General features: G+C 35.3%; 1 protein-coding gene across 13 annotated transcripts; it reads right to left on the bottom strand.

Moving 5' to 3' along the window:
* Positions 1-14,630: 14,630 nt before the first annotated feature.
* On the bottom strand, positions 14,631-25,993 carry LOC108329081 (DNA repair protein UVH3). Of its 13 annotated transcripts, XM_052872365.1 has the most exons (21): positions 25,857-25,993; positions 25,517-25,767; positions 24,662-24,813; positions 24,492-24,581; positions 24,227-24,341; positions 23,878-23,991; positions 23,417-23,595; positions 23,220-23,343; positions 22,629-22,706; positions 22,490-22,543; positions 22,010-22,194; positions 21,228-21,847; positions 20,997-21,092; positions 20,140-20,690; positions 18,489-18,683; positions 18,317-18,402; positions 17,878-18,169; positions 17,637-17,773; positions 16,965-17,049; positions 16,259-16,801; positions 14,631-15,483 (listed from the first exon to the last, which is right to left on the bottom strand). In XM_052872365.1, exons 1-21 carry the CDS (start codon positions 25,942-25,944, stop codon positions 14,809-14,811), a joined length of 4,710 nt encoding a protein of 1,569 aa, XP_052728325.1. In that variant the 5' UTR covers positions 25,945-25,993; the 3' UTR covers positions 14,631-14,808. The 13 variants fall into 13 exon arrangements, with proteins under 13 accessions (XP_052728325.1, XP_052728323.1, XP_052728324.1 ...); XM_052872363.1 differs by having other exon boundaries at positions 20,913-21,847; XM_052872364.1 differs by having other exon boundaries at positions 20,997-21,847.
* Between the last annotated feature and the right edge of the window lie 743 nt (positions 25,994-26,736).

The raw sequence follows: 26,736 nt of genomic DNA, 5'->3' as shown, positions 1-26,736 counted from the left end.
TGTTATTGTCGCTAGTTAATTTAATGTCCAAAAATCGTCCGTAGTTCCCAAGATCAAGTTCAAGCTTCCACAAACAAACAAAATAATGAAAATGGCAATCTAAAACTTCAGAGGAAAACAAACTGCAGATATCCTCTTTTACTACGACTCAGAAAGTTTTAGCTTGCACTTATGAAGTAAAATGAGAAAATGAAAAGAGCAGGGGAAAGTATAACATAACATACAACCTCAACCTTCCATTGAATTTAGAAGGAAATAAAAAATCTAATGACTGTCATCTTGTTGTAGAAAATTTTCATTTGCTTACCTCTCCGCTATCATATAAGACCAAAACCTCCGCATGCTCGAAAGGAGACATTGTCCCCGCATCAGTGTTCAAGTAGGGGTCTGCAAATGATGGAAAAATTAAAACAAAGATAAAAACAGTGAAAATAGCATTCATTACTTTACATAATATGATAATAAAAGCAAACATGTTTTATTAAAATTTCTATAAATATGAAAACTAAATTAACAGGATAAAGAGGGGAAAAGTGTTACAGAGAAGAATGTGAACTATAACTACGGTTGGAAGAGCAGCTCTGAGAAGATGACTATAGGCGCGACGCGAATCCTCGAAGCTTCTTCCAGAGAGAAGACGTAGCGAAAATATGACAAAAACTCGAAGAAGAACAAGAAACAAAGGATTAAACTTGATAGAAACCCTAGAAGAAGAAGGAAACCTATTCTGGACCGATTGATCGGTGTAAATCAAAGTTGAATCGGTGGAAAATGTTTCTAATGGTGAAAACAAGGTTTTAATCGGTGGAATCGAAGGGAAATGGTGAAAAGGAGAAGAAACCCCAACAGAGGGTTTAGCTCTATGAATTATTCGGTGAAAAATGAAGGATAGAGGAAATAGAGATGATTCTGTGAGTGAAGAAGCCTTGCCGTGATGATGAACGACGTGCGACGAGGAGATGTCTCTCGAGAAGGAAGACGCCAGGAAACCGAAAGTGCTCTCTCGAATGCGCGAGAGGAAATGAAATGAGACCTCCAAGCGTGACAGCGAGCGAAGGAATACGCTCCACAACGTGGCCGAAGTTCTGAAAATGATGTGGCTGATGACGGAGATGCCGAGAAATGCAAGTGAGAGGGATGAGATGAAGAGCGGAAGAAAAGAATGAGACTGAGAGTGAACTTGAAATGAAATCTAGCGAGAGGGAAATGTGAAAAATTAAAGAGGAAGAGATATTATAACTGATTTTTAAAACTCCGTTATAATACATCAATAATAGGTTTTAAACTTATTTACAAGTTTATCACCGTATTTTATATTATAACTGATTTTTATAACTACGTTATAATATGTCTTACATTTATTTACAAGTTTGCCATCGCGTTTCATATTATAACTGATTTACAAAACTACGTTATAATATGTCCTGTTTTTATTACCATCTTGCCACCGGTCAATCTAGTATGACGGATAATTTTTATACGTTATAATAGCTTGGTTATAGAAAGGTATTTTTCCACTAGTGAAATAAACAACTTAAAGAAGCGTTTTCATAGTCTAGATGATACCATGTGCCAAACAATCTAATTTGTCCAACGATGAAGTCTTCATCAACTGCTTGGTATCTTAGTGAAAAGCTTAAACGATCAAATCCTACCTGAACGGTAGAAAACGTGAAAAATACTTTGTTGTTCTGAACATACATTAAATGTCATTAAATGCACAACGCTTAAAAACAACAAAAGTGATAAGAAAAATGAATATGTCTCCATGCATATCTACTCTACTATATGGAGATTACCTATGTCAAGTATCCACCTACTTAATCATATACAAATCAGAAGTGGACGTTATACACAAAAAACACTACAAGAAATTCAGGCATTACCGAAGGGTTTTTACAGACGGCCTTTTGCCCTTCGGTAAAATTGCGTTTCCGACGGTCACAAAGATGATTACCGAAGGCCATGGTGAAATGCACTCATTACCGAAGGTTTTTTTTCGAAGGTCTTTGGGCCGTCGGTATTGGCTTTAGTGAATTAACTTACCGAAGGATATATGACCCTCGGTAAGGTGCTCATGTAATTAACCCCAGCGGACTTGGTTTCCCTCTCTAACTTTCATTTTTCGAGCCAAAATATTGCGTTTCTTTCTTCGAACCCTCACCAGCATTCCCCCTTTGTCGGAGACATCAAACCCTCACCAGCTTTCTCGTTTCTTCCAGCCATCAAACCGTCACCAACATTGCCCAAATTTGGGAGGTTTTGTTGTCGGAGGTCGTCTCAGTCACCAACATTCCCCAACGTTCCGTGGTTGTAGGGGCTGCGTCACAAATTTGTTGTGGGTGCGTCAGGAGGGCTTCGTGGAGGAGGGCACAACGGTGAGGAGGGGCTTCGTGGTGCGTGGAAGAGGCAACAATCGAAGAAAACCCAGCTGCTGGACTTGTCTGGCGTCGATATGTAAGTCTCTTTACTCCTCATTTTTGCTATTTTTCATATTGTTTTCACTGTTTTGCTTAAATTTTTAGCTTTGTGAATTTGTTCTGAACTTGTTCTAAACCATTTAACCATGGAAAATATTAGTTGGATGTCATATTTTAAAATTTTACTGTTCTTCCTATTTTTAGCTTTAATTCTGCTCATATGTTGTCTGTAAATGGTAGACATTGAAATAGTAATTATGGTCATATGTTGTGTGTAAAACAAACACTTGAAATAGTAATTTCATTCAGCTAATAGGACCCTTGCACCCTAGCATACCTAAGTTGTTTCCCTGTTAGGTTCTTTGCTTTGACATCCATAAAGATACATTACCCTATTATACCAATTGGAAGATGAATTCACCTTCCATATTCGGATTTGAAGACGCTGTCTTTAGTGTAGTGTGTGCTTTCTTGCTGCCAAAGAGTGAAAGTGTTCTTCATATAATAGTAGGGTTGGGCACCTTGGACTTAAAAAGGGACCTAAAGTTCAAAAATGAAGTCAATTAACAAGGGAGAGGGAGAGGATTGAGGAGCAAGTTCTAGGGGTGGTGTGTGAGCTTTGTTAGCAAAGGGTAACAATGTTCTTTGACTTGGTCTGAACTGTTTTTTTATGGAGATGAAGGTTGTTGAGAGTAATTAGCTGATTAAATACAGAGATATAAATTATAATTAAGGTTTTTTCTTTTTGTTTTCTCTATGAATGAAGTTATATAACATTAAAAAAAATCAGCAAAACATGAAAATAGCTACTTTTATATTAGAAAAGAAAGAAAAAGTTGGGAGAGTGCATGTTCGTTGTTAAATCAAATATGCGTGAGAGTTTAGATTTAATAGTGTGAATATATGCTGATTAGGGAAATATGAATATACATTTTCTGGCCCATCATAAATTCATAATGCATGTATTAGAAATTAGAGGTCATAATTTAGTTTGGCAAGAAATAAGGAAATTCCACCATGGCTGCCTCTGCAATTTCTTCCTAGGTTAATGGAGGTGTTTTATGCAGTAGTGTGAGTAACTAAGTAGTATATTCATTGTTTACTGTAGTGCTAAGAGCTTTGATTGGTCTGTGTATAATGGTAGTATTGACTTTCAATAACTAGAAAATTGCAATTTGAAAAGTGAATAGAATGATGTCATTGATATTTGAAAATAATATCGCAGATATTTCTAACATAGTGCAAGGGTATATGTAAGGAAATAAATCACCCCAATAATAAGAAATTATATCCTAATTATAAGCAGGTCTAGCTTCCTGGACAGACTCCTTTACAAATTCCTTTGATTCAAGGGATTTGAAACCTGAAACACTGAAATGATTTACATCTAATTTACAATATCCACATCTTCAGCTTGATCCCCTCTGCCCCAGTTATATTAATTATAAGTCTTCCCATTCTTAGCTTGTTAATTGGATCATTGAAATTAAAAGGGCTGGAGCCTTCCAGCCCTTATGCTGGACACGAGCTATTTGCTCTCTGTATGAAACACACTAAGTTTTCTTATAGCTTTTCCATAATGATGTAGATGATTTAGCTACTGTGTTGTGTTCTTACCTTTTCATTTAACTAAATTTCCTTGTAGGAAAGTACAATATGTGAACATTGATCTTTTATCCACTAGTGAACCTGTATAGCCTGCATTGGTGTGTTAATAATCATGGGGGAACCACACCATAAAAAGTTAGTTGTTGCAGTTGGAAAGCTCAACAAGGTCTAGCTAACCCAGCTTTAAAATCCTTTATGTTTGTGGGAGTGAAGTCCTAACCTAATTAGGTTCTAACATCCCATCACACTCCATTATAATCATGTTGGTTTGTTATGCACTTTTCCTTTGACTACCCTGCTGAGTAGTGTAATACTTATGTATGTTGGAATATGGGACAGAACTCCCATACTTTGCAATTGGATCGTAACATCACTTTTTCACTATTCTTGAATAAGACTATTTTTGGGGTTCCTTTGTGAACTGATTAAAAGTCTATATGTTGGTTTTTGAAGGTGAGGTTCTCTTGCATTGAGCATGAATTGACTAATGAGATTAAGTGGATGTTATATGCCTTGGCAATGTTTAAACAACATCAGTGTTCCAGCCATCTTTGGTTCATTCTTTTGTGTACTGCAAGTTTTACTTTAAATTCGTATAGCTTATGCTTGAGATCAATGGAGTAGGGACTTGCTTCCATCCAATTTATGTTGTTTCCATCCATAAATAGGTTTCATTTTGAAAAAATACAAAGATCTCTTTGCTGGAGCGTGTAGGTTAAAAATTATGAATTCTTTCATCTAGAAATCCTGCATCAGTCTCTGCATCAAATCTTCTTTTTCTTTTCATCATTCCCATGTGCTCTGATGTCATCATTATATCCCTGTATTTTTCATTCAATGTGACTTAAAATAAAAAAAGTACTACTGTCAATCATCTCTTTGTTGAATATATATTGTATTTCACAGTGCAAGCCTTAGTTGGTCATTTACCACTTCATATAAGCTTCCCCTGTGATCCAAAGCTACAAACTAAAATAGAGTCATCTGTGATACTTTTTTAATTACCATTTTCTTGTCCTTCTTCATTTTCACTTGGTCAAAGGCAAGAAGTTAAATTGAGACAGAGGGTTTCACACTCAGCTGCCAAAATTGATGGCTTTACTCTTTGAACTCTCATTGATGCCTTTACCCTTTCACACTCAGTGCATACATTCATTGATCCCTTTACTCTTTCAACCTTGTCTTTTACAAGTTATTTGAATGTGTATGATCCTAGCACCTACGTATTACTCAACCATAGTTCAAGGTAACCTCAATAATCTTTAGCTGTCAATTAAGGCCAACTTGTATAGATCTCAAGCATTTTTGGTATTTTAATTGATTGAATGTTGATTATAGCATTTTCCTGTGAATATTTTCTGTAACATCCATCAAACCTAAAAAATTTCCCAATTCTATTGATGCCACTAATTATTTAGAAATATATATATATATATATATATATATATATATATATATATATATATATTTTAAAAAGCAGCTTTTTGAATACATGCCTGCAAGTGTTTTATTACCTTCCAATTTGATAAGAAGATGAACAAGTGGACTCAAACTCCAGATTTCCATTTGTTGAAATGATTCTTATAACCAGATTTTCAAGTACTTAAAAGTAAATCAAATATATGATCATTATTTTCAGAAGCTCAGCAGTTGATGGATTGTTACCCCAAGAGCAGTGACAAGAAAACATTGAAGAGGTGGTTCTTTATTGATAAAAGAGTAGGGGAAGTAGACATGTGATAGAAACTGTTGTTTGATCCTTGTCAATACTTGTTTAAGTTTTCACTTTGTTACATTTTGTATTGCCTTAACTGTTTATTGGTTTAGTGTTAACATTTGGATTGATGTTTATATTGTTGGTTTGTGCTGACCTTAAGTGTTGTGGTGTAGTTTCCAACTTAGAGACCTTATTCATTTGAGGTAGCATCTTTAGGAAGAGGAGCTAAAACAAAATATTGGTTGAATAGGGAAGTTTCAGGCAGCTGTAAGTGGTAGCTTCAGTTCAAAAATCTACAACCTGTAAGTTTTATTTGTAATTGATGTCATCCATAATGAATTTCCTACCATTCCAGCTCTGCATTATTGAACTTGATCATGAGGTTGAAATTTAATTATTTGTTAGCATTGATGTTTTTGGTTCTGTTGTGAATTGTGTGAATATGTTCCAGCTTTTTATTTTCATTTTCAATCTGTCCTTAGGTGGTTGTGTAGCAAGATATTAACTTATAAGGAAATGATACCATGTCTAGCCTTGGTGATATGAACTAAAAATGCCAAAACTTGAATTTTATTGCACGAAATCTGCAGAAAAAGTAAAATTGGACCCTATAACATGTTCTAAAATACTTAAACCTTGGAAAATTGGTTCAAACATTCCTGTAAACAAGGTATAACAACAACCCAACCTTTTAACATTTAAGTATAGGCAATTTCATTACACCAATTCATGATGTAACTATAAGGATGAAGTAGAGTACAAGGACAAACCAACATGCATATATGTTGGTTATATACTATCATGAATCCCCCAAGTTACGAAAGTAAAAGGAGGAACCAAAGTTATAGTTGTTTTATAGTTTATATATTAACTAAAAAACTGAAAATTCCTTACTAAGGCTAAAGTAGACCATCTCTTAGGTTAAACTTTATTAACTTTACTCCACCTGGTAGTGGTTAAGGGCACTCCAGTGATTAATTTGGCCTTCAACATGTTCAAAGATACGTGTCTTAAAGTTGAACATATGATTTTGGACTTCAATTGTGAAGTCTCAAAATTGAAGTAGTTAAAACATAAAAAGTGTTCTAAAAATAGTTGACAATTTTGATATTCACCTAATATAAGCAAAGAAAGTATATTGTTGTTATCTTAACAACTTTAAAGTACTTAAATGAAGCTAATAGAGATGTCAAATAGGATGAAGTAGCAAAATCTCAAAATTTGACTACCTAAAAGTCTACTAAAAGGGTGAGAAAGAGGCAATTCAGCTAAAGTAGACTAACAATAACTAATGTTAATATCCTAACAAGTCTAAAGTACTGAAATTAGACTAGGAAACTACTCAAAAGCAAACATTGACCTAAAACTCAATTTTTGAGTTGTTAGAACCTAAAAAAGTTTACTAAAAAGGAGACAAATTGGTTTAAATCGTCTTTGTACTTGTTGTGCTTGTACTTCCAGTGTTCCTTAGTGTTACTTCATCATCTTAATCAGTGAATTTGGTTTGGCTGAGTTGAATTCCAACTTACATATTCATTTCCTAGTTTTGTCTAAAGTCATGTGCCTAAAATTGGAAGTGAACTAGTGATTTTCTGCTGCAGTGTGTTTGTTGGCTGTTTCAGTGTTTAAACACATCCAAATTGATGATACAAAGTTGCTCAAAACTGCAAATTATGTGTCCAAACGTGTTTGTGCAAAATCACCTTTTAAACCACCAAATTTTGCTTAAAATTAGAAGTAGACCACTGATTTTGTGGTGTAGTCTTTATCTTTATTGTTTAAGTGGTTGCACACCTTCAAATTGATCATATAAACTTGCTTCAAGCATCACTTTTGCTATTGAAACACTTCCAAGCATTTTTGGCCTTAAAACCACCATTTTGAAAGTCATTTTCTGGTGCAGTGGGCATTTCATGTGGTTTTTTAAAATTACCAAACATTATTCTTTAGATCTAGTGTATTATGACCTCCTTGAGTCATTGATTCTACTGTCCAGTTTTGATTCCATTGATTTCTACATTGTGGTCCAAATTTTGTGTAAAAAGTGTTGCATATTTGGCTACAATAGGGGTGTTTTTTTTAATATGTCCATTTCAGTGCAGTTTAAACATTTTTCCAAGTGTATTTAACCTTTTCAAACATGTATGCACTGTTCATTTGGCCAAATTTGAGTTCATATGCAAAATCACTTCCTAAACCATCATATTTGCCTTAATTTGGAAGTGAACTAGTCAATTTTGAGTGCAATGTGTTTCTTTGGTAGGTCAGTGTCTAAACACCTTCAAATTGATGATACAAAGTTGCTAAAAACATCAATTTATATTTCCAAACTTGTTTATGAAGATTCACCCATTAAAGCACCAAATTTGGCCTAAAATTGGAAGTGGACCACTGATTTTCTGGTGTAATCTGTTTCTTGGCTATTTAGGCTACAACTTGATTAAGTTAAGTAGTCTTTTAAAGTCCTATGGTACTACACACATTCTCAATGGAATGAGAATGGTGAAAGTATCTTAAACACTTACAATGTACATAATATGTTGAAGTACTGTATAAAATAGAACTTCAATAATGTCAGAAAGTTGACTCCCCCAAATTTAATACACAAACACTTAGGATGTCAAACACATTTCAATACTGAGGACTTGTCTTTGCACGCCCTTATTGAATGCCTATGACAATAGTGTTGAAATTGCCTTCCATGTTCGACTTGAGTAGTAATAGGTTTATTACTTATGTCACATGGATTGTTGTTGTATTGGCTAAGTTTTGATTACTTATGACAGGACAAGGTTCAGAGCGTCCTGATAAAGGAAAAGGGGTAGCAAGGCCTACAAAGAGGCAACGGCAGGCACCAAAGTATGTACTTAGGGTGCCTGCTAGACTACCTACCCCTGCTCCCGGTAGTACATCATCTGTGGGGCCTCCTCCTACCCCTAGTATACAGACTCCTACACCTGTAGTAGACCCTACTCCTCCTCCTGCAGTACACCCTTCTACAACCACTGCAGTAGACCCTTCTCCTCCTCCTGCAGCACACCCTTCTACAACCCCTGCAGCAGACCCTCTTCCTCCTCCTATTATTGCCACCCCCACTCCTCCCCCTATTGTTATTACCCCCACTCCTCTCCCTGACCCTACTTCTATACCTTCCTCATCTTCTGTACCTCCTTCTGAGACTGTCACACCACTTGGTGATCCAGATTCAAGTGGTGATGCTGAAGATCTTGAACCGCCCCTCCATGATCGACCATGGATTGAGCCCTATGGTAAAGGGTAAGTTTATAATCTGTTGATATCATTTGATGTTTAAACCATATTGTAATTGAAATGAGTTTTGTTATGCAGGTTTATTCCATCTAGGGTTGCTTCCCAGGCCATCACACGTTCAATAAAGCAACAGTTTTTAAGTCCATGGCCTACTTGGGGAGCAATACCTCATGACGACAAAAAGGCATTCTGGCAGCGCTTTCAGGTGAGCAATCTATTACACTAATGTCCGTCTTATTTTAGTATGTTTTGTAATCAATGTTTGTTCTCTTTAATGTTACAGATGAAGGTGCAGTGGAAACCTGAACATGAAAGTTAGATACACAGAAATTTCCACATGAAAGCATCTCATCGGCTATCAGAGATGTTTAGGGATGCCCGCAATGCAGGACAGGGCCCTAACTGGCTGGGTGAACACATTTGGAACTCTTTACTGGCCCATTGGAATACAATAGAGTTCCGCAATAAGTGTGCCAAAGCCCAGCGGAACAGAGCGTCTGAAAGGGGTGGCGCCCTACATACTGGTGGGTCGATCACCATTCATGAGCATGCCATTCGTATGGTATAATCTCATTACATAACTTTTTCTTTCATACATAAGTTATGTATATTCTATTTCATATGTACGCTTGTAATTCTTAATTATGTTACAGGCACAGGCTCTAGGACGGGCGGTCCATGTTGATGAGGTCTTTGCACAGACTCATGTTCGGAAGAGAACTAATGAATTTGTTGATGAAAGATCTCGGAAGACTCATGTAAGCAAATAACACTATTACTATTACTAATTGTTCATTTATGTTATACTATCGTTCCCTGACATTGCTTTTAATGTTTCAACAGGAAGACTTTTCTACGAGACTTTCACAGGTTAGATCTGAACATGAGTCAGCTCCTACACCGGATGATGCCAATAATGCAGATGATGACATCCGTAGGACACAGTGCTGGATCGACATCGTTGGTGGGAAGAAAAAAGGACGAGTGTATGGTGCGGGACAGCTTGCTGCAAACTATACAGCATCCAGAGGAGGTACTCTGAAGCACCAGCCTTCTTCTTCCACCAGTACTCCTGACGAGGTCGTTCTTCAACTCAGGCAGGAACTCCATCAACGTGACCAGGAGATCACTGATCTCAGAGCAGAGTTTACAAACTTTAAGGCCCTGGTCATGAGAGTCTTGCCTCAAACCTCACAGGACGTACAAAATATCCCTCCCACCCAGTCACGACCCTCCTCATCACCTGCTGCCACTCAGCAGCCCACATCAGTCCAACCCTCATCAGTCCAACCCACACCAGTCCACCCATCAGTAGAGGAGCAGGATGATGAAGATCATTCTGATGATAGTTATGTACATTATTAGTTTCATTTTTTTATTATAACTTAGACAAACATTTAGATATTATAACATTTTGGACTTTATATCATTTTAGTGTTAATTTTATCTACTTCCAGACTTTGGATGTTAGAACATCCTTTTGTTACATTGTTTTATATTTGAACTATAATTACATTATCTATACATTAATGGATGTTCTATGGATTAATTGATGTTCAATGTATTCCTGATAATTGATTGCATCTTTGAGATGCACATTATGCATGTTTGTATGTGCTTGAAAACTGATATGCAGGTTTGTTTGTAATTGAAATTTGATATACAGGTCTGGGTTGCACAAGAAATGTCATTTCTCTGAAACCTGCTCTGCAATTTACCGAAGGCTTTAGCCCTTCGGTAAATTCCCACTGTTGGTCATTACCGAAGGCTTCTGCCCTTCGGTAAATACCCTCGTTTGGTCATTATCGAAGGCTTTTGGCCCTCGGTAATTACCGAGGGCTTCTGCCCTTCGGTATTTACCGAAGGCTTTCGCCCTTCGGTAATTACCGAAGGCTTTTGACCCTCGGTAATTACCGAAGGCTTTTGGCCCTCGATAATTACCGAAGGGCGAAAGCCCTCGGTAATTGTTAGCGACAAGGGATTTACCGAAGAATTTTTGGCCGTCGATAAGCCTTCGGTAAACACCCATTATCGACGGCCTGTGGCATTTACCGAGGGCTTCTGGCCTTCGGTAATGCCCTACTTTTTTGTAGTGAAAGATATTCACGAAATGTTCTCTATATCAAAAGTCGTGCTATAAAGTTCCTACAACCTACTTTTGGTAAAAAACTAAAAAAGCATACATGCTTTGACAAGTTGACCCTAACCAACGGTTGCTACCTACGACAAGGCTAAAAAGATTCGAAGATTAAAGCAAAATATTATCTAACGAACATTTTCTTGAAGCCTATATTTTGAAGAATGTAAAAGAAAAAAACAAGAGAATAAGCACATGAATATGAAAGAAAATATTTGTGAAAAAAAGAAAAGCTCAAAAGAAAATAGAAATACTCTCAAGTTTCATAAAATCATAAGCTTAATTTTGTAAGAAGAAAGAAAAATTTGAGAGTCTATTAGATTGAATTGTATTATATACACATCCTCTCTATGAGAGTAACGATCTAAGGACTTCAATTCAATCTGTTTGATTGTAAATTTTGAAGAGAATTCAAACATTTACGCTTAACTTAGTGATGTTAAACGGTAGCTAGACGGGTCTAGTGAAAACCAGGAATGAGTAAAAATTAACTAGACAATGTATCAAGAAGATACCGAGAGTGTGTGGGGATACCAAGAGTGGTGAAGAATACTACGCAACCAGGAGTGAGTGAAACTCGGTTCTAGTCAAAGTAACGAGGGTTACTTGGAGTGACTAGGTGATATTAGGGTGGTGAAAATACTCAGTTGTAATCTTATTGAAGATTATAGTGGAACCTTCTAAGATGTCATAGAGGAGACTAGATGTAGCTCGGTGGAGCGAACTAGTATAAAAATATTTGTGTTTATTACTTTAATCTTGCTAAATGCTCCTTTTACAAACTCTACAGTCGCACACTCTCTTAGCCATCATAAAAGCTCTTGTCATCAAACATTATTTTTATTATAAGAGCTGGTTATATCAAAATGTTGCACCTAATTCGTTTAAATGACAGAAAAATATTTGTTGAGAACTTATAGTTTGAACATAACTTTTAAGTCAAGTGTTTAACAACTTATATAAAATTCTTTTAATCCTTGACAAATCTATTAAACTATTTCCTTTGCGAAAAGTTTTCTTATAACACTATTCAACCTTCTTCTAATATTGTCTAAGTACTTCACAAATATCATAATAAAGAGAAATTGTGAAGTTAAGAATATTTGCTACTTTGAACTGAAAATTCAAATATAAAAACCAAAAATTCTAATGAAAAATTTAAAGATACTTTAAGATGTTTTACTAATATTTATATATCTATAAAGAAGTAGTATTTTTATAATAACAATAATTTATAATTTTTGATGTTAACAACTTAATATATATGATTTTAATTGGATCCCTACAATAATAATCATATATTTATTATGTTTTTTAGAATTATTGTATGCTTTTCTATATACATATATCACCTATCATATCCTATCATTTTTAAAATAAATATAGGACACATGGATCCGTGTATCATAACTAAAAAATCTTTAATTACAAGAACTATAAAAAAAAACAATTATGAGACCTAATAAAAGAAAAATACAAAAATCTTAATAGAAAATTATATCTTAACCTCAAGCCTTTATGTTTCATCTGTAACGTGGTCACAACCTCATATAGTGCAAGACACTCTTAATGATTTTTAGAACTGAACAAAATTGTGGAGATCCTGATCAATAATATGTATTTGCAAATAATGAATTACCAAAAAAAGTGATTATAGGAGAAAGTAATCTTTTGAAAGAAGTCATGGTGAGTAAATCATTATTGCTAATTATAATTAATTATCTACTTATGATAATTAATTATTATAAAACATAATTGATTAATTGGTCTATTAAATCTTTTACAAAGTTTGCCAAAACCATTGAACATTTTTGTGAAAACTTTAAAGATTTCTGTTTAAGATATCAAACAATTATTATCTGCATGAATCACACATGTTGAATTATGAAAGCTTATACGAATATATGTTTTCTCTGATGACTTCACGAATATGGTTTTCTTTCAATTTCATTGGTTGTCTTGCATTGATTCAGGTATCTAAAACCTCATTTATAGCGGTAACACACTTGGCTTTTATTAGATTTCACTAATTTTGTTATTTTTAAAACAAAAAATTAAAAAGCTTTTTCTTTCCTCTAGAACCAAAAAGTTTTTTCTTCCTCCATAAATGATGAGAGTCACCTAAACAGTCATAAGCCACTACATTCACGAAAACATTGTGAATGGCAAACCAAACCAACACCTAAACTAACAACCACGACCAGAACCACTCTGCCTCCATTGTCTTCCTCAGAGAAAAATGTGAGTTCACTACCATCTAACACCTTCGCACCTGCAAAAATAGATCTAGGTTCCTTTAACCACAAATTAACCAACAGTTCAAGAGTCTCATCCTCAATCTTCTCTCACAAAACAACAACTCCAAAATGTAGAAGTCAAATAGTGGAAGTCATTTGAATTTTCAAATCACGTTGCCATGGAAACCTTCTGCAGAAAATCAGAAACCAACATCTCTTCATCCACTACAGGTCTCTCGCACCAACAACCATCACAATCCTCAATTTCACTTAATCAATCCCAATTTGAATGATAAAACACATAAACCTTAATTTCGCCAAATGTAAATTCCTTAAAAGAAATTCCAAATTTGATTTTAATTATATTTTACTAATTTTTTTGTTTAAAATATCAAAATTCACATCACTACCTCACGTAAAATATCCTAAGTCTTCAGCCAATTTAACAGCAGCAAAGGTTCAATTGTATCATTTTTTTCAAAATTAAAATTCAATTGAAATAAAAAATAACTGAATGAGCTATTTAAGAAAAATAACCATAAATAAAAATCAATGGTAAGATTAAACGATTTTATTACCAACTCATGTAGCTTCCCACGAGTATAACCAACAAACTTAGGATCTTTGAATAAGGTTTGCGTCATGCTTGAGTTTTATTTGTTGGAAAACTAGAGCATGCACATGCTTTCTTGTTGGATTGGCACACTGCACTGTAAGATCATCCTACCGGGATGTAAAATTAATTTTACAATTCAGAATATAAATTTTATATGAATTATATAATTTGTAGATTTTATATTCCAATTTGTATAATTTGATTTGTAAATTTTATATTTACGTTACAAAATTTAATATATATATATATATATATATATATATATATATATATATATATATATATATTTGGTTTTGAATTACATAAATAGAAAGACTAACAGATTATACCATTCAAAACTTAAATTGTAAAATGAAAAACAAAAAATATAATTGGTATTTTAAAGATTATGGAGATGACGAAAGAAAACATGTGCAGGAAAGCAATGACCTTTTATAAGTATGCTGATGACGAAAACCAACTTCTATCGAATTAAAAACTACAATGAATTCCAAACGCACTTATGGTAGGATTGGTGGTCATCCAAAACAGATACATTACTAACAGCTATACGTCTTAGGATTTAATGTAGCCACTTGACAATCAAAATTTGATAGTCACTTGACAATTTACATTCTCTTCGATATTAAGTTAATGAATATGCAAAATATATACCTCATAAGAGTCACCATGAGTGTAAAGCCAAAGCTTCCAAGAATCCCTTCTCGTAACAATTAAATAACAAGAAAATAAATAACTAAAAAGTCAACAATTTGGAGGGTTGACCAATATGTGCTCAAGCCTCACTCTAAGTTAGAGAAGTTTCACTTTTTCCTTCTTTTCCTCAAAAAAGGCATAGCACTGAAAACTCCAGCGGAGGCTCCACTATTGTTATGAACATTCTCTGGTTTCAAGATCCCTACGTCAGAATGATCATAACTACTAGTATTTACAAGGTCATTTCGCTTTATACCAAAGTCATAAAAGTCTACTCCACCTTCTGACCCATTTTCAGGCTTTTCAGTGCCAGAAAATAATATATCTGAACTGTTTTTATCACGGTTAGTTTCATCCAAACAATCAGAAAAGTGTGAAAAGTCTTGAGTAGAATCCACTGTGGCAGTATTGACATCGTCAATTGTGTCCAGCTTGTCTGTCTCACCATCATCTAAACAGAATCCACCTCCCATTTTAAGGTAGTCATCAGAAGAGTCATGATTTCCAGTAGAAGAATCATGATTGCCAGTACTAGGATGATTAATTTCACCTGCATGCACGCAAAACGGACCTTCTGACTTGAAAGGGTCGGTTGGTGAGTTCTCCCTTAAAGGAAAATTCATTGCACTGAAATCTGTTGGACCATCTTCAGATGCACCATGAATCTGAGATAATTTTTCTTCAATTGGACCAGTCCGATTACTACGATCAAAGGCATCATCGGCATCTTCATCTTCAGGATCTTCGAAAGAATAGTTGACAGGTTTCCGAGATCGCAATGACTGCAAAGTACACAAATTATTAGTGAAACATTCTTATTCATTTTCATACTGTTTTTTTTCCGAATGAGATCACATTCAATCATCTTCAAATGTTTTCAACACACTATAGAATTTGTCTCATTCACTCTGATTTTTTGACAGTGTTAAGATAATGATTCTGTTTTACTTGAGAAATTTCTCATTCCCGTTCTCTTCAACGAAACACTAATTTAAGTAACCAAATCAAGATTTCATACTGACAACTGACAAGTAACAGCAGGTTTAAATCCAGTTTATCAGAATGGCGGGTTACTTTTTGTTTATTACCATTTCACTTAGCACTGAACACAAGTGTGGATCTATTCTTTTACACATAGAACTTCATAGAGTTGAGATGACTGCAAGGACTAAAGGGCAGCTGTCTGTTTATTACTTTATTATTAGTGATTAAGAGAATAAAGGAAGGTTGTCAATAAAGAAACAAGTTGATTACCGTATAACTGTCCTATTTGAATATACTTTTCGACAAGTACTTGTAAGAGAAGAAAATAATGTAAAACAAATTGAGCTTCTCACATAAGCTAAAATCAACTTGCAAGCTTAACTTTTATAGAAGCCATTTTCATTTAACTTCTCCAAAAGCTAAGGCACATAAGTTGAATATAGGCTATGGAGAGACTCAGTAATAGTAGTAGTACAGTGTTTTTTTTCTCCTACATGTACTGGATAAATTTATCAAAATAGAGCTTATACATCTTTCATTTCATAAATCAGAAAACTCAAGATGGAGGTTTACCTTTCTCACGTGTTCTGAAAACTTATCCACATGCACTCTTGATCCCTGATCATCAATGTCACTGCTAGCAGATGAACTGAGATTCTCATTGTCCCTTCCTCTTTTTATTCCCATACCTCTATGTCTTCCTCGGCCACTTGTATTCTGAATTAATGCCTTACCATCACACTGTTCTTCTGTCTGCATACTTGGCTGTAAATTCTCCATCTCTGATGTACCAGGTGCTGAAGACGGATCATCATTGTCTTTCTTTTTCTTTGACTGTTCCTTGGCAACAGTATCATTCTTTCTTTTCGTTGACTGTTTTATTTTTGATTTCCTTTGACGTTCAAGACGTTTGTCTGTTCCCCCTGAAATCTCTAATGTGCTATCCTCGGGTTCTCTCCCAATCTTCCTACTCTTGGACAACACCTCTGCAGAATCATCTATCATATCTGAAGGCAGCTTACCAGTTATTCCTTTTACTGCCTTCTTAATTCTTTTGCTACGGATTTTCGCAAATCTCTCATTAAAACTGTAAAATGCTTCCAACCGCAATTGAGTCTGCATTAAAAGATTAACGTTTTCATAATAATATGAAGATTTGAGAAGACACTAGACAATCAACAATTGGAAATCTTGCTTATTTAGTGATCACAGTAATTTTTTAGTACAATAAAAATGTCAGTAAAAACAGGGAGGAGATTATTAAAACAAAGTTTCTAACCTCACGTTTATTATACTCCTTTAACACAGGTAATAGCAATTCGTCTGCTTTCTGGCCAATCCAGCCAAATTTCTCCCAGCACAATCTGTGGACAGGAAGTAACTTAAAATTTCCAAGAATATACAAACATATTACATACGGGTTTGATAGAAAAAGATTAAGTAAATTCCAAAAGTGAGATCAATAGTGTCTCAAAGGTCAATATATACAATAAATATTTTTAGATTTATAACTTCAGAAGAAAAGCATGGACCAAAAGCCTGCAAGTTTATCAAGCCATAGTGCTCACGTACAAAAAGTATCAACCCATTTGAAGAATCAAAGATAGTTTTCAAAGAAAAGCATGGACCAATATCAGGGAAAACTTAAAGTTTATCAAGCCATACTGCTCACACATGGCACAAAGTTTCAACATTCAAACCCATCAAAAGAATCAAATCCAATTCATGTACAAAGTAACTGTCCAAATAAGCACCAAAATACCTTAAACTCTCAACTAATCCCAACCCCCTAAAGGGCTTGGTAATCAGGCAAAGTGGATTTTCCCAATAGAAAAGTAAGCAGTTGAGGAATAGAAGCACCAATAGATGAATAGATGAAGAGAAATGAGAGGCTGGCCCATTGATTTAACATAAAAGTTATGGAAACAAGTACATTAACATATAAACTCACTTCCGAAGAACAAGGTGATCTGGCTTCCCCCATGTGAAAGGCTCGGTTGATTTATCAACATGTGGAGAACAATAAGCAGAAATAACTGTTTCACTTGGAAAAGAAGAAGGGATGTGCCAATTCTTGCTAACATTTCTCTATTAAAAGAGAAAAAGAAAGTCACAAACAAAGATGATCTAATAAACGAAAACCTATACTTCATTATTTTAACGCAGAACACCAAAGGCTGAAAATCAATTACATGCTTATTGAAGAAAGTTTGCTTTGTTTCTTGAATGTAATCTGGCAACTTATTTTGCTCCAGCGCATGGGGGAGGTTCTGCTCTGATGGAGACTCTTTAGCATCACAATTTAAGGAATTTATCTTTTCTTCAACTTTTGATCCTTTCTTTCTGGAATTTGATCCACTTTTTGCATCCAACCTTCCAAGGATGGTGGGATCTGGTGACTCAACCCATTTCCGGAATTTCAGGAGGCCATCTTCCTCAGGGAATGCATTCAAAACCTCAATAGCATTAACGATGCCAATCCCACTACATACATGCAGCAACACCAAAATTATCTAGTCAAGTTCATCGATGCAGAATATATATGTGTGTATGTATATATACATAAATTTACAAGGACATCTACTAAATATTTTATTATAAAGAGTAGGACAAAGGTAAGAATGTTCACACCTTACACCTTCGGTATAATCACTCCCAAGAAGTAGAGCCATGCGTATTAATTTTTCTCTAGTCAGTCCAAGCTCCTTTTCAATGTCCTGAACCAATCATAAAGAAAGGCATGAAAACAAAATGTTATTACAACTGAAATTTATTTAAGCTACAGTATTTAGCAAGTCTAGACCTCCATGAAGTATGTCTCTACATATTTTCGGTCATCAAATATATTTTTGTAGACACTGCGTGCCCCAAATAGAAGGACATCAGAGTCATCAGTTACAACACCATCAACTAGTTTCTCAAGTTCCAAATAAGCACATTGAGCTTCTGCTTCCATTGGAGCAATAATATATGGCAAGCCAAACATTTGCAGTAGTTCCTACAGAGTGTCAGATGCATCAGAAACATACGGGATTAACATACTAAATCCATGGAAAATCATTACTGATCAATGGCATTTGTGAATAATAACCGATATATAAAGCCATAGTCTAATCCAAAAAACTTCCAAATGGGTTCGTGAGGTGGTAGTAGTAGTAATACAAATGATAATAATAATAATGATAATAATAATAATAATACAAATAATAATAATAATAATAATAATGATGATGATGAAATAAAAATAAAAAGTTTGCTATTAATAATAAAAAAATATTAAATATCCATTGTGGGGATCCTGACTTCATCTAATTGACACACAAATTGTTATTAGGCTTATTGGGTCATGTACTATTAGACTATTATTGGACAATTCATGGATGTTTTGGTTCAGGAAAATTCACATGTACAATGTCTAATACTCAACGCAACTGGAAGTGTTAAAGATTCCACATCATCCAATGATATAGTAAAATTAAAAATATATAAGCAGGGGCAACTGTTAAACTAGAAACCGGTTTCAAAGGATTGAACCACTACTAAACCCAAATTCTAAAGTTCATTTATGTTAGATGGGTTTAACCTTGCGCAACCTACTAATGCAGTAATCAGATATGTTACTTCTTGATTGCACAATAAGATATACAAGCATAATAATCATCTTTAGTCACAATAGTATTCGAAGGTAAGAAATATTTGTGTCAAATATTTGTGTTCTAATTTTAAGAGTATGAATACCTTCTTTCAAGACCTAATTTCGAGCAGAACCTTTCACATATAACAACTAGGTTAAAATTCTAGTTCAATGTGTGCAGGTAACGTTTCTCTCTGTTATTCTGTGAAACATACAAGTTCCATCCTTTGTGCTGTCAATGCCAATTAATTTCTGCTATATTCTTGAAGGCAGAAATAAACAATCAAATACGAGATAAAGTTTCATACTCAATCACGCACCACAAGAAGGAAAAATACATACCATACTACATTTAATTTTTTGACTACCACACACACCTCCAAGAACTTAGCATATGTGAGTATTTGACAGGGGAAAACTAATTGTATGTTTGGGTAGCACTTGAAATCCTGGTCGTGGGACAAAAACTGTTTTAATAGTACATTTCTTGTTTGGGTGCCTTCCAAAATTTCAAAATGAATTTTGAGGCAAGAATTGATATCAAGAACTGGAAATATTTAACTTTTTCTAATAAAAGAATTCATTGTGGGTGAGAGATCTTAAATATATCTGCTCTTACATCTAAAAGTGATTCTAACATACCATCCATACAAATTCTTTTAACCTCACTTTTAAAATATCCTTCTCAACCTAAATCTAGAACAAATTAGTTCCTAAATTGGATGAAAAACAATGAAAATCCAAGTAATAGGTTTTATGAAATTTAATAACTAGTCACAATATAAATCACATGTATTATAGATCAGACTCAGTTTAGCACCTGACATTCAGTGAATAATTCACTGTTTACTGACTCTGCATTCCGCTCTAGCTTCCTCTGCTCATTCTCTAGGTTAATATATTCTTGACCAAGAATGTGAATTTCTTTCTCCAGGCGAACCTGAGTTGCTAGAGCAGGAAAATCCCCTGGGCTGTTAACCGTATCACTGCCATGGCTACTGTTCCTTTTGTCAAAAAAAATTCCATTATTACCCTCTGAAGCCAAGTTTGGCTCAATAAGCTCTTCTGTTACTCCTTTCAAGGATGACTCCCCCAAATGAATAGTGGGTTTGGTAGTGTCAGTACAATTACTAAATGGTTCAGGTTCCTTAATATAGTTCTTTTTCTCCTCTTCAGTTGCGCCAACTGGAACAGCCTTGGGTGTATTCTTATGATAGGAAGACACTTTATCATTATCATGTTCATCAGATAACTTCTTTTCAACCACAGGGACCTGGTCCTTCGTCATTATATTTGTATCTGAAATTGAATCTTCAGAACAAGGGTGACTGTCCCATCTGCAAGTTGTGTCAATCAATGTCTCAGCTTTATCTGAAATAAAAGTCAAAGCTGGCTTTGAAGGACTTCCATGAAAATGGAAAGTTTGTGCATTATTAACGGAAACAAAATCATGCGTTTTATCTCTATCTTCAGTTTCAAGTAATTCCTTTTTTTCAGTACCATCTTCCCTACACAAAGTGATTCCCTCCATTTTATTTTTATTATTCAGGAACCTAGTGTTCTCATTTAAAGCCATTGGGTCAGAATGATCACCATGTTCAGAATGATCACCATGTTCAAAATCGTGATCCAATTTGTTCTCATAAGTATTTGAATGCGCATCAAGCAATGACATACATTTGTGTTTTCCATCCCCTGCACTTTCTAGACTTCTCCTTATTGCCTCTTGCAAATTGGACTCCTCCTCCAACTGCCCTTGGGATGCATATTTTCCTGACAGTAAGCTGCTGTTAGCACCATCACAATCTCCTTCCTCCCATTCCACTTCACTTTCATTATTATTATCGTCATCTGCAACAGAAGACTTCAATTCCACCTTATCCTGTTTGGGACAAACAGTACTCTTACCTTCAACTATTCCTTCTTCCCAATCAGAATGAGAAGGTTGCACTGTTGCTGCAGAATCATCAGTGCCAAATATCGCCAATGGATTTCCTCCTACTAAACTAGAAAATATATCATCCTCACCATTTGCAAACTCATTTTCGCAACCATATTCAAAAGATATATCGATAGAAGCATTCTGGTCTAGCATAATTTGTTCATTTTGCACATTCTCTCCAACTAAGTCAACATTCACCTCTTGTGATTTACCAACAGGCTGGATCCCAGAACTTTCTGATGAACCCTTATTTTCTCCATTTTTAATTGTTCCAATATTTGAAGCCTTGTTCACCTGTGCACTTTCCTGCTCGAACTCCTTCATCAAATCCAAATTTCTTTGTATATCCCGGGTCATACGCATCCCCATTGCTCTCAATCTACTTACACGAAATTGACCTCTGTCATCAATATATGTCTGAATATTTTCATCAGCAGGCTCACCAGGTTCATTGCAAACCAATTCACTTGATTTATTAAAATCATTTCCAGCCAAAATGCTATTTGCAAGATTCTGAGAATAATGTGTTCCTTGTGCCTTCTGTTTTGTACTTTTATTTTTCTCTAAGCCGGTGGAGGTAAGTTCACTGCCATATTCAGGAATGCAAAGGCCAAAGAAGTTGTCAATTAAATTTCACAGATTATCATAATACACAGGAAAAGCACCCAACCATTTTTAAGACTAATATTTATTAGGACTAACAATTTATTCAACTATGGAAAAAATAATTGAGAATAAGGTTACTCACTGTTTATCACCAGTAAAAGATGATGAAAATATATATTCTCTGTTGGCTTCAGATGCAATCCGTGAAGTCTGTACACCCTCTACTCCTCCTCCAGCTGCAGCTTTCTGCACTTCATTTATCTCCCGTCTGAAAGCAACAGTTTTAAGGTAAGCTTGTATTTGTAGCTCAGAGAATTTTGCAGGATCCTGGAAGGAGCCAATTAAATGATATATTTAGTTCAGTGTGCAATCACAACTAGTACAAAGGAAAAGTATTTCTCATGCCAAAATGAAATAAAATAACAGTATCAATGTCATCAAGAATCAGTATAGTGCCAAACAAAATAACTTAAAAGAACATGAAGAAGCATAGGTTTTACATTTTAACTATCCATGTCAACTCTAAATAGATACACAACTATCCAAGAAAATTTCAATATTGAAAAGATACAAGTTTTACATGTCAACATATCAAAATTAAATACGAGTTCTTTCCACAAACCTTCTTGACTTTCTGATACTTGTGTCTGTTCTCTGCAATTAAACGCTCTCTCATCTGCAGAACAATTATTCCATCACTGATGACAGAATAAAATGTAAGAGGCACTTGAGCTAAACAATAATTTTAAGAACTCAACTACCTGAACAAGAAGGTCCAGCTGCATTGATGGAGGTAATGAGGCTAGAACAAGTGGATCAACTTCACCATGCATAGCTGGCTGAAAAAAGGAAAACAAACATAAACTATTTATTTTTGTTTTTTATGCATAGATTACACATCAAATCATGCCTTTTAGGTACGGAGTTGGGGAAGCAAGGTGAAAGAAGTACATAGTTAAGTGTGTTCAGGAGCTGGAGGACAGTTATATCATGTAATGTTCGACGGTTACATGTGCATTTCTTAAAAGAGCCATGTGATAGATTTCTAATTCATTGTGTAAAATTAATAAATTGTGTTTGAAGGATGAGACTCATTGTTGCTGCTTAGGCCTGCGTTAGTATTATTTGCTACATATATGGATTAATACTAGAATCCTTTCAATTAGATCATGCAGATTGTATTTTCAAACTCAAGTCTAACACAAGGATTGATACTAGGGCAATCAGGAATCAATGTGGTTTTCTATTAAGATTACTAAAATGGAAAATGACCAAGAGCTGTCACCTAAACTCTCAGGCACAAACTAAATGAACTAACTGAAAGTCATAGATGTCTCAAAATATAGACTGACCAGTATCATCTCTTCATCTTCGTCATAGTCAACTTCATCTTCCTCAATAGTGGAAGCCCCAACAGAAGTTGATGCATTATTTACTAACTTTTCATTTTCCTCCAGAGCAATAGATGCAGCCAACCTAATACCCATCAAAACTAACAAATAAGAAATAACATTATAAATCCAAAATTACAACATTAAATGCAGCCTACATTTCGTCAATTGAGTCTTGATTGTCAGTCCTTGGTGCAATAGTGTCATGTCTGGAGCTACAACCAACCATGCCAGCTTCACTGAGCAGAATCCCTTTGCCCTTGCCCTGATAATCGACATCATGTTGTTCGTGATTGTAAACTTCCTTTAGTAACCCTTCCTTTTTCTTTCCTTTTAGCTGATATCAATAAACAATTTTATTTTTACATCTAAACTAAATGAAAGACAATATATCATATGTAGATGAGTTGTTGGCATGCCAATATTTCATATGATGCCTTAACACAAATATCATTCGAAAAATGAGAAAATAATCTTGAAAACATTCTATCTAATCCTTTATTTCATGCCAATTAATTTGTTAGTTAGAAGTGGCAGAAAGCTTCTTTACAATAACAAGAGCAAGACAAACGGCCAAATGCATGGCAGAAGGTAATATCCTTTATATTTAAAATCTGACCTGTGCAAGAATATCGAGTTGCATAGACTGTGGCAAAGCAGCCAATACAGCTATATCAACTTCTGCATTTACTGATGGCTGAGGAGGAAAAAAATATAGATACAGCCACAAGAGCTGAGAAATCAGAAAATTTACTAGCAATTAACAAAGAAAATACAGAGTAACAGCAAAAAGAAAAAAAAAGGATGAAATATTTCCTCATTCCCCAGCAATCTCTCTATTGTTACAAGATTGGAAAATTCATGGGCTTGATCAAGAAACAAAATTATATACACAAAGATAATAGAAAAAGCATATCATGGTAATGGCTAATTGTAACTATTCCATTCTTCTACATTTGCAAATTTACCAGTAGAATCTGTTCTTCTGCGCCATGTTCTTCCTCTGAAGGATTAATTATAATAGACGGCACTCCTTTTCTTGCATGTTTTCCACTTTCCTCTGCAGCTATAGATGCTGCCAACCTAAATGAACTCGGCCAAATATTATATATACAAATTATCAGTCATATTCAAGATCAAATACATTAAGATAATATTTTATGTATTATGTGAAAGATAATTCAAGCCTTTTAGTCCCTTTCATTTAGGAAAAAAAAAAATAAGGTTGATTACATTTCATCAAGTTCCTCCTGGTTGTAACTTGAGGATAATGTTGCCTGTGAAGAATTTATGTCCTCCTTAGTTGCAAATTTAGCTGCAGACCTAAACAAATAGTTCAAAACAATAAACATAACTCTGATAGAAGAAGACATCTACAATATACACCAGCATATTCAGATTACATTTCATCTAGCTCTTTCACGTGACTTCCTCTTGAATCACTACCAACAAAGTCCTTTTCTTTAGATACATTCTGACCCTTAGTATTACTATTCTTCTGCATCCTCTGGCTCTTAATATCATCAGCCAGTTCCTTCAATCTTAGTGTCTTTAACTGTAAGCGAAGTAGAAAAACAAACGTTAAGATTGAAATACGTAACCAAAATCTCGATACAATGGACCATATTAACGTCCGAATATGCGATAACTGTATACACATTGGCATAAATGATACAACAATTCTTTGTTTGGTAGTATTATAGGAAAGCAGAGTGGAAAATGATAATCTAAATTAGCTACCCTCAAATATACAAGGTCCATCAAATAAAAAATGTTATACATTCCAACATTAAGATTTAATGCAATTGAATTCTTTTCACTTTGCAAGTAACAGAAATAAGCACAAGCGTCCCTCAAAATTACAGAATCAAAACGCTTTGAACCACACCACAATAAACTCAACATGCAAGTGAGCAAGAGACGATGAAAAATAAACACATTGCACCACCATCACATGGACAATAAAGTAGGAGAATGAGAACTCAATGGATGAAGAGTTTTTGTTCTTCGTCACTCATCGAGGTACATCAAAGAATGGAAAATCATTTATAACTTATAACTCGCTTTCTTACTACAGAAATACCCGACAATCGAATGAATAAGCTGCTCTCGATTCTAACCCCTCCAACACTCTTCTACTTCAAAGCGAATTGAGCTATTTTTTTTTCCTTCTATCGGAATCGAACAACCAATTAAATCACCAAAATAGGGACAAAAAAGTGATCATAGTTTCACACTTGGCAACGAAACGATCGTACATGATTGAGCAGCATTTTCTCCGCAGTTTTGCGGACTTTAGCTTGAGCGTTTTCGCGCTGCCGGCGGCGGGCAATGACGGTGCGGCGCTTGAGGGCGGGGGTCCCGCCGTCGAAGACGAAGACCGGCTTAGTGCGGAGGAATAGAAGCTTGCAAATGCGTCGGAAAAATCCCAGCAAATGGGCGTTGCGAACCATTTCCCCCTTCTCGTCGCGCATCGCTTTCATAAACTGCACCATCCATATGCTCGCATCTGCAATTAGGGGAAATAAAGAAAAAGGATCAATTACTTAATGCGGGGAAGAGAGATATAGAAAGAAAGTGATAGGGTTTGAGGAGTACCAACGGCGAGGGTTTTCCCGGCGAGGGTTTCCACGGAGACGCGGCGACCGACGGGTGAGAGTAGTTCCCAGAGACCGTGGACTCCCATTGTATTTCTGGTCAGTTACGTTAACGCGCCAAACAGCCAGTCCAAGTAATAATATAGTTCGGTATTTAAGTCGGTTTATATTTTTCTTAATACAACAAATATAACAGGGTAAATTATGCAAATGCTATTTTATCTTGCTTTTTGTTCAGTTCATTTCCTTGTATTTAAAATAAAAGTCAAATCATCTTACGGACTTTTTAATTGATTACAAATAATTCTTTTAACTTAAATTTAACTTCGTTAATATTTAAAAAGATTAAATATATTTTTAGTTCTTAAACTATCAAGCGATTTTGTTTTTAGTCTCTCTTGTAAATTAAGTTACATTTTGATCTTTCTTCTTAAGGAAACCATAATTTTTCGTCCTCCAAAATCAATGGCATTAAAAAAAGTCTGAGTTGACTAACGGTGGAGTGTCACGTCATTTTTTTTTCTGAGTCAATCTCCCTTCCTCACTGGTGTCGTCTCGACTCCTTCGCGATCTCCGAGTAGTTCCTCCTCTCCAACTTGGCCCTCCACGGTGAGACCCGCCTTGACTCCTTGGCGGTCTCCGCCGCCCCTTGCGGCCACTACCGACAGTTCTTCTAGGAACTCCGCGACACCCTCGATATCTAATTCCTGATCACCTCCCACGCCAACCCTCACTTCACCCCTCTCTCCCCCTTCCTCTCACACCGCTTTGGCCCCCACGATCTTCTCTACACTTCCTTCACCCTAGAGCGACCCTCAGATCAACACGTTCTCGTTTTGCTCGATGATTTCGCTGTCAAATCCTCACACTCTTTCTTCTTC

The sequence above is a fragment of the Vigna angularis genome, chromosome 2, assembly GCF_016808095.1.
Source record: "Vigna angularis cultivar LongXiaoDou No.4 chromosome 2, ASM1680809v1, whole genome shotgun sequence".
Classification (NCBI taxonomy): domain Eukaryota; kingdom Viridiplantae; phylum Streptophyta; class Magnoliopsida; order Fabales; family Fabaceae; genus Vigna; species Vigna angularis.
The sequence above is the reverse complement of the archived record's forward strand: the minus strand, read 5'-3'. Positions and strand labels throughout refer to the sequence as shown.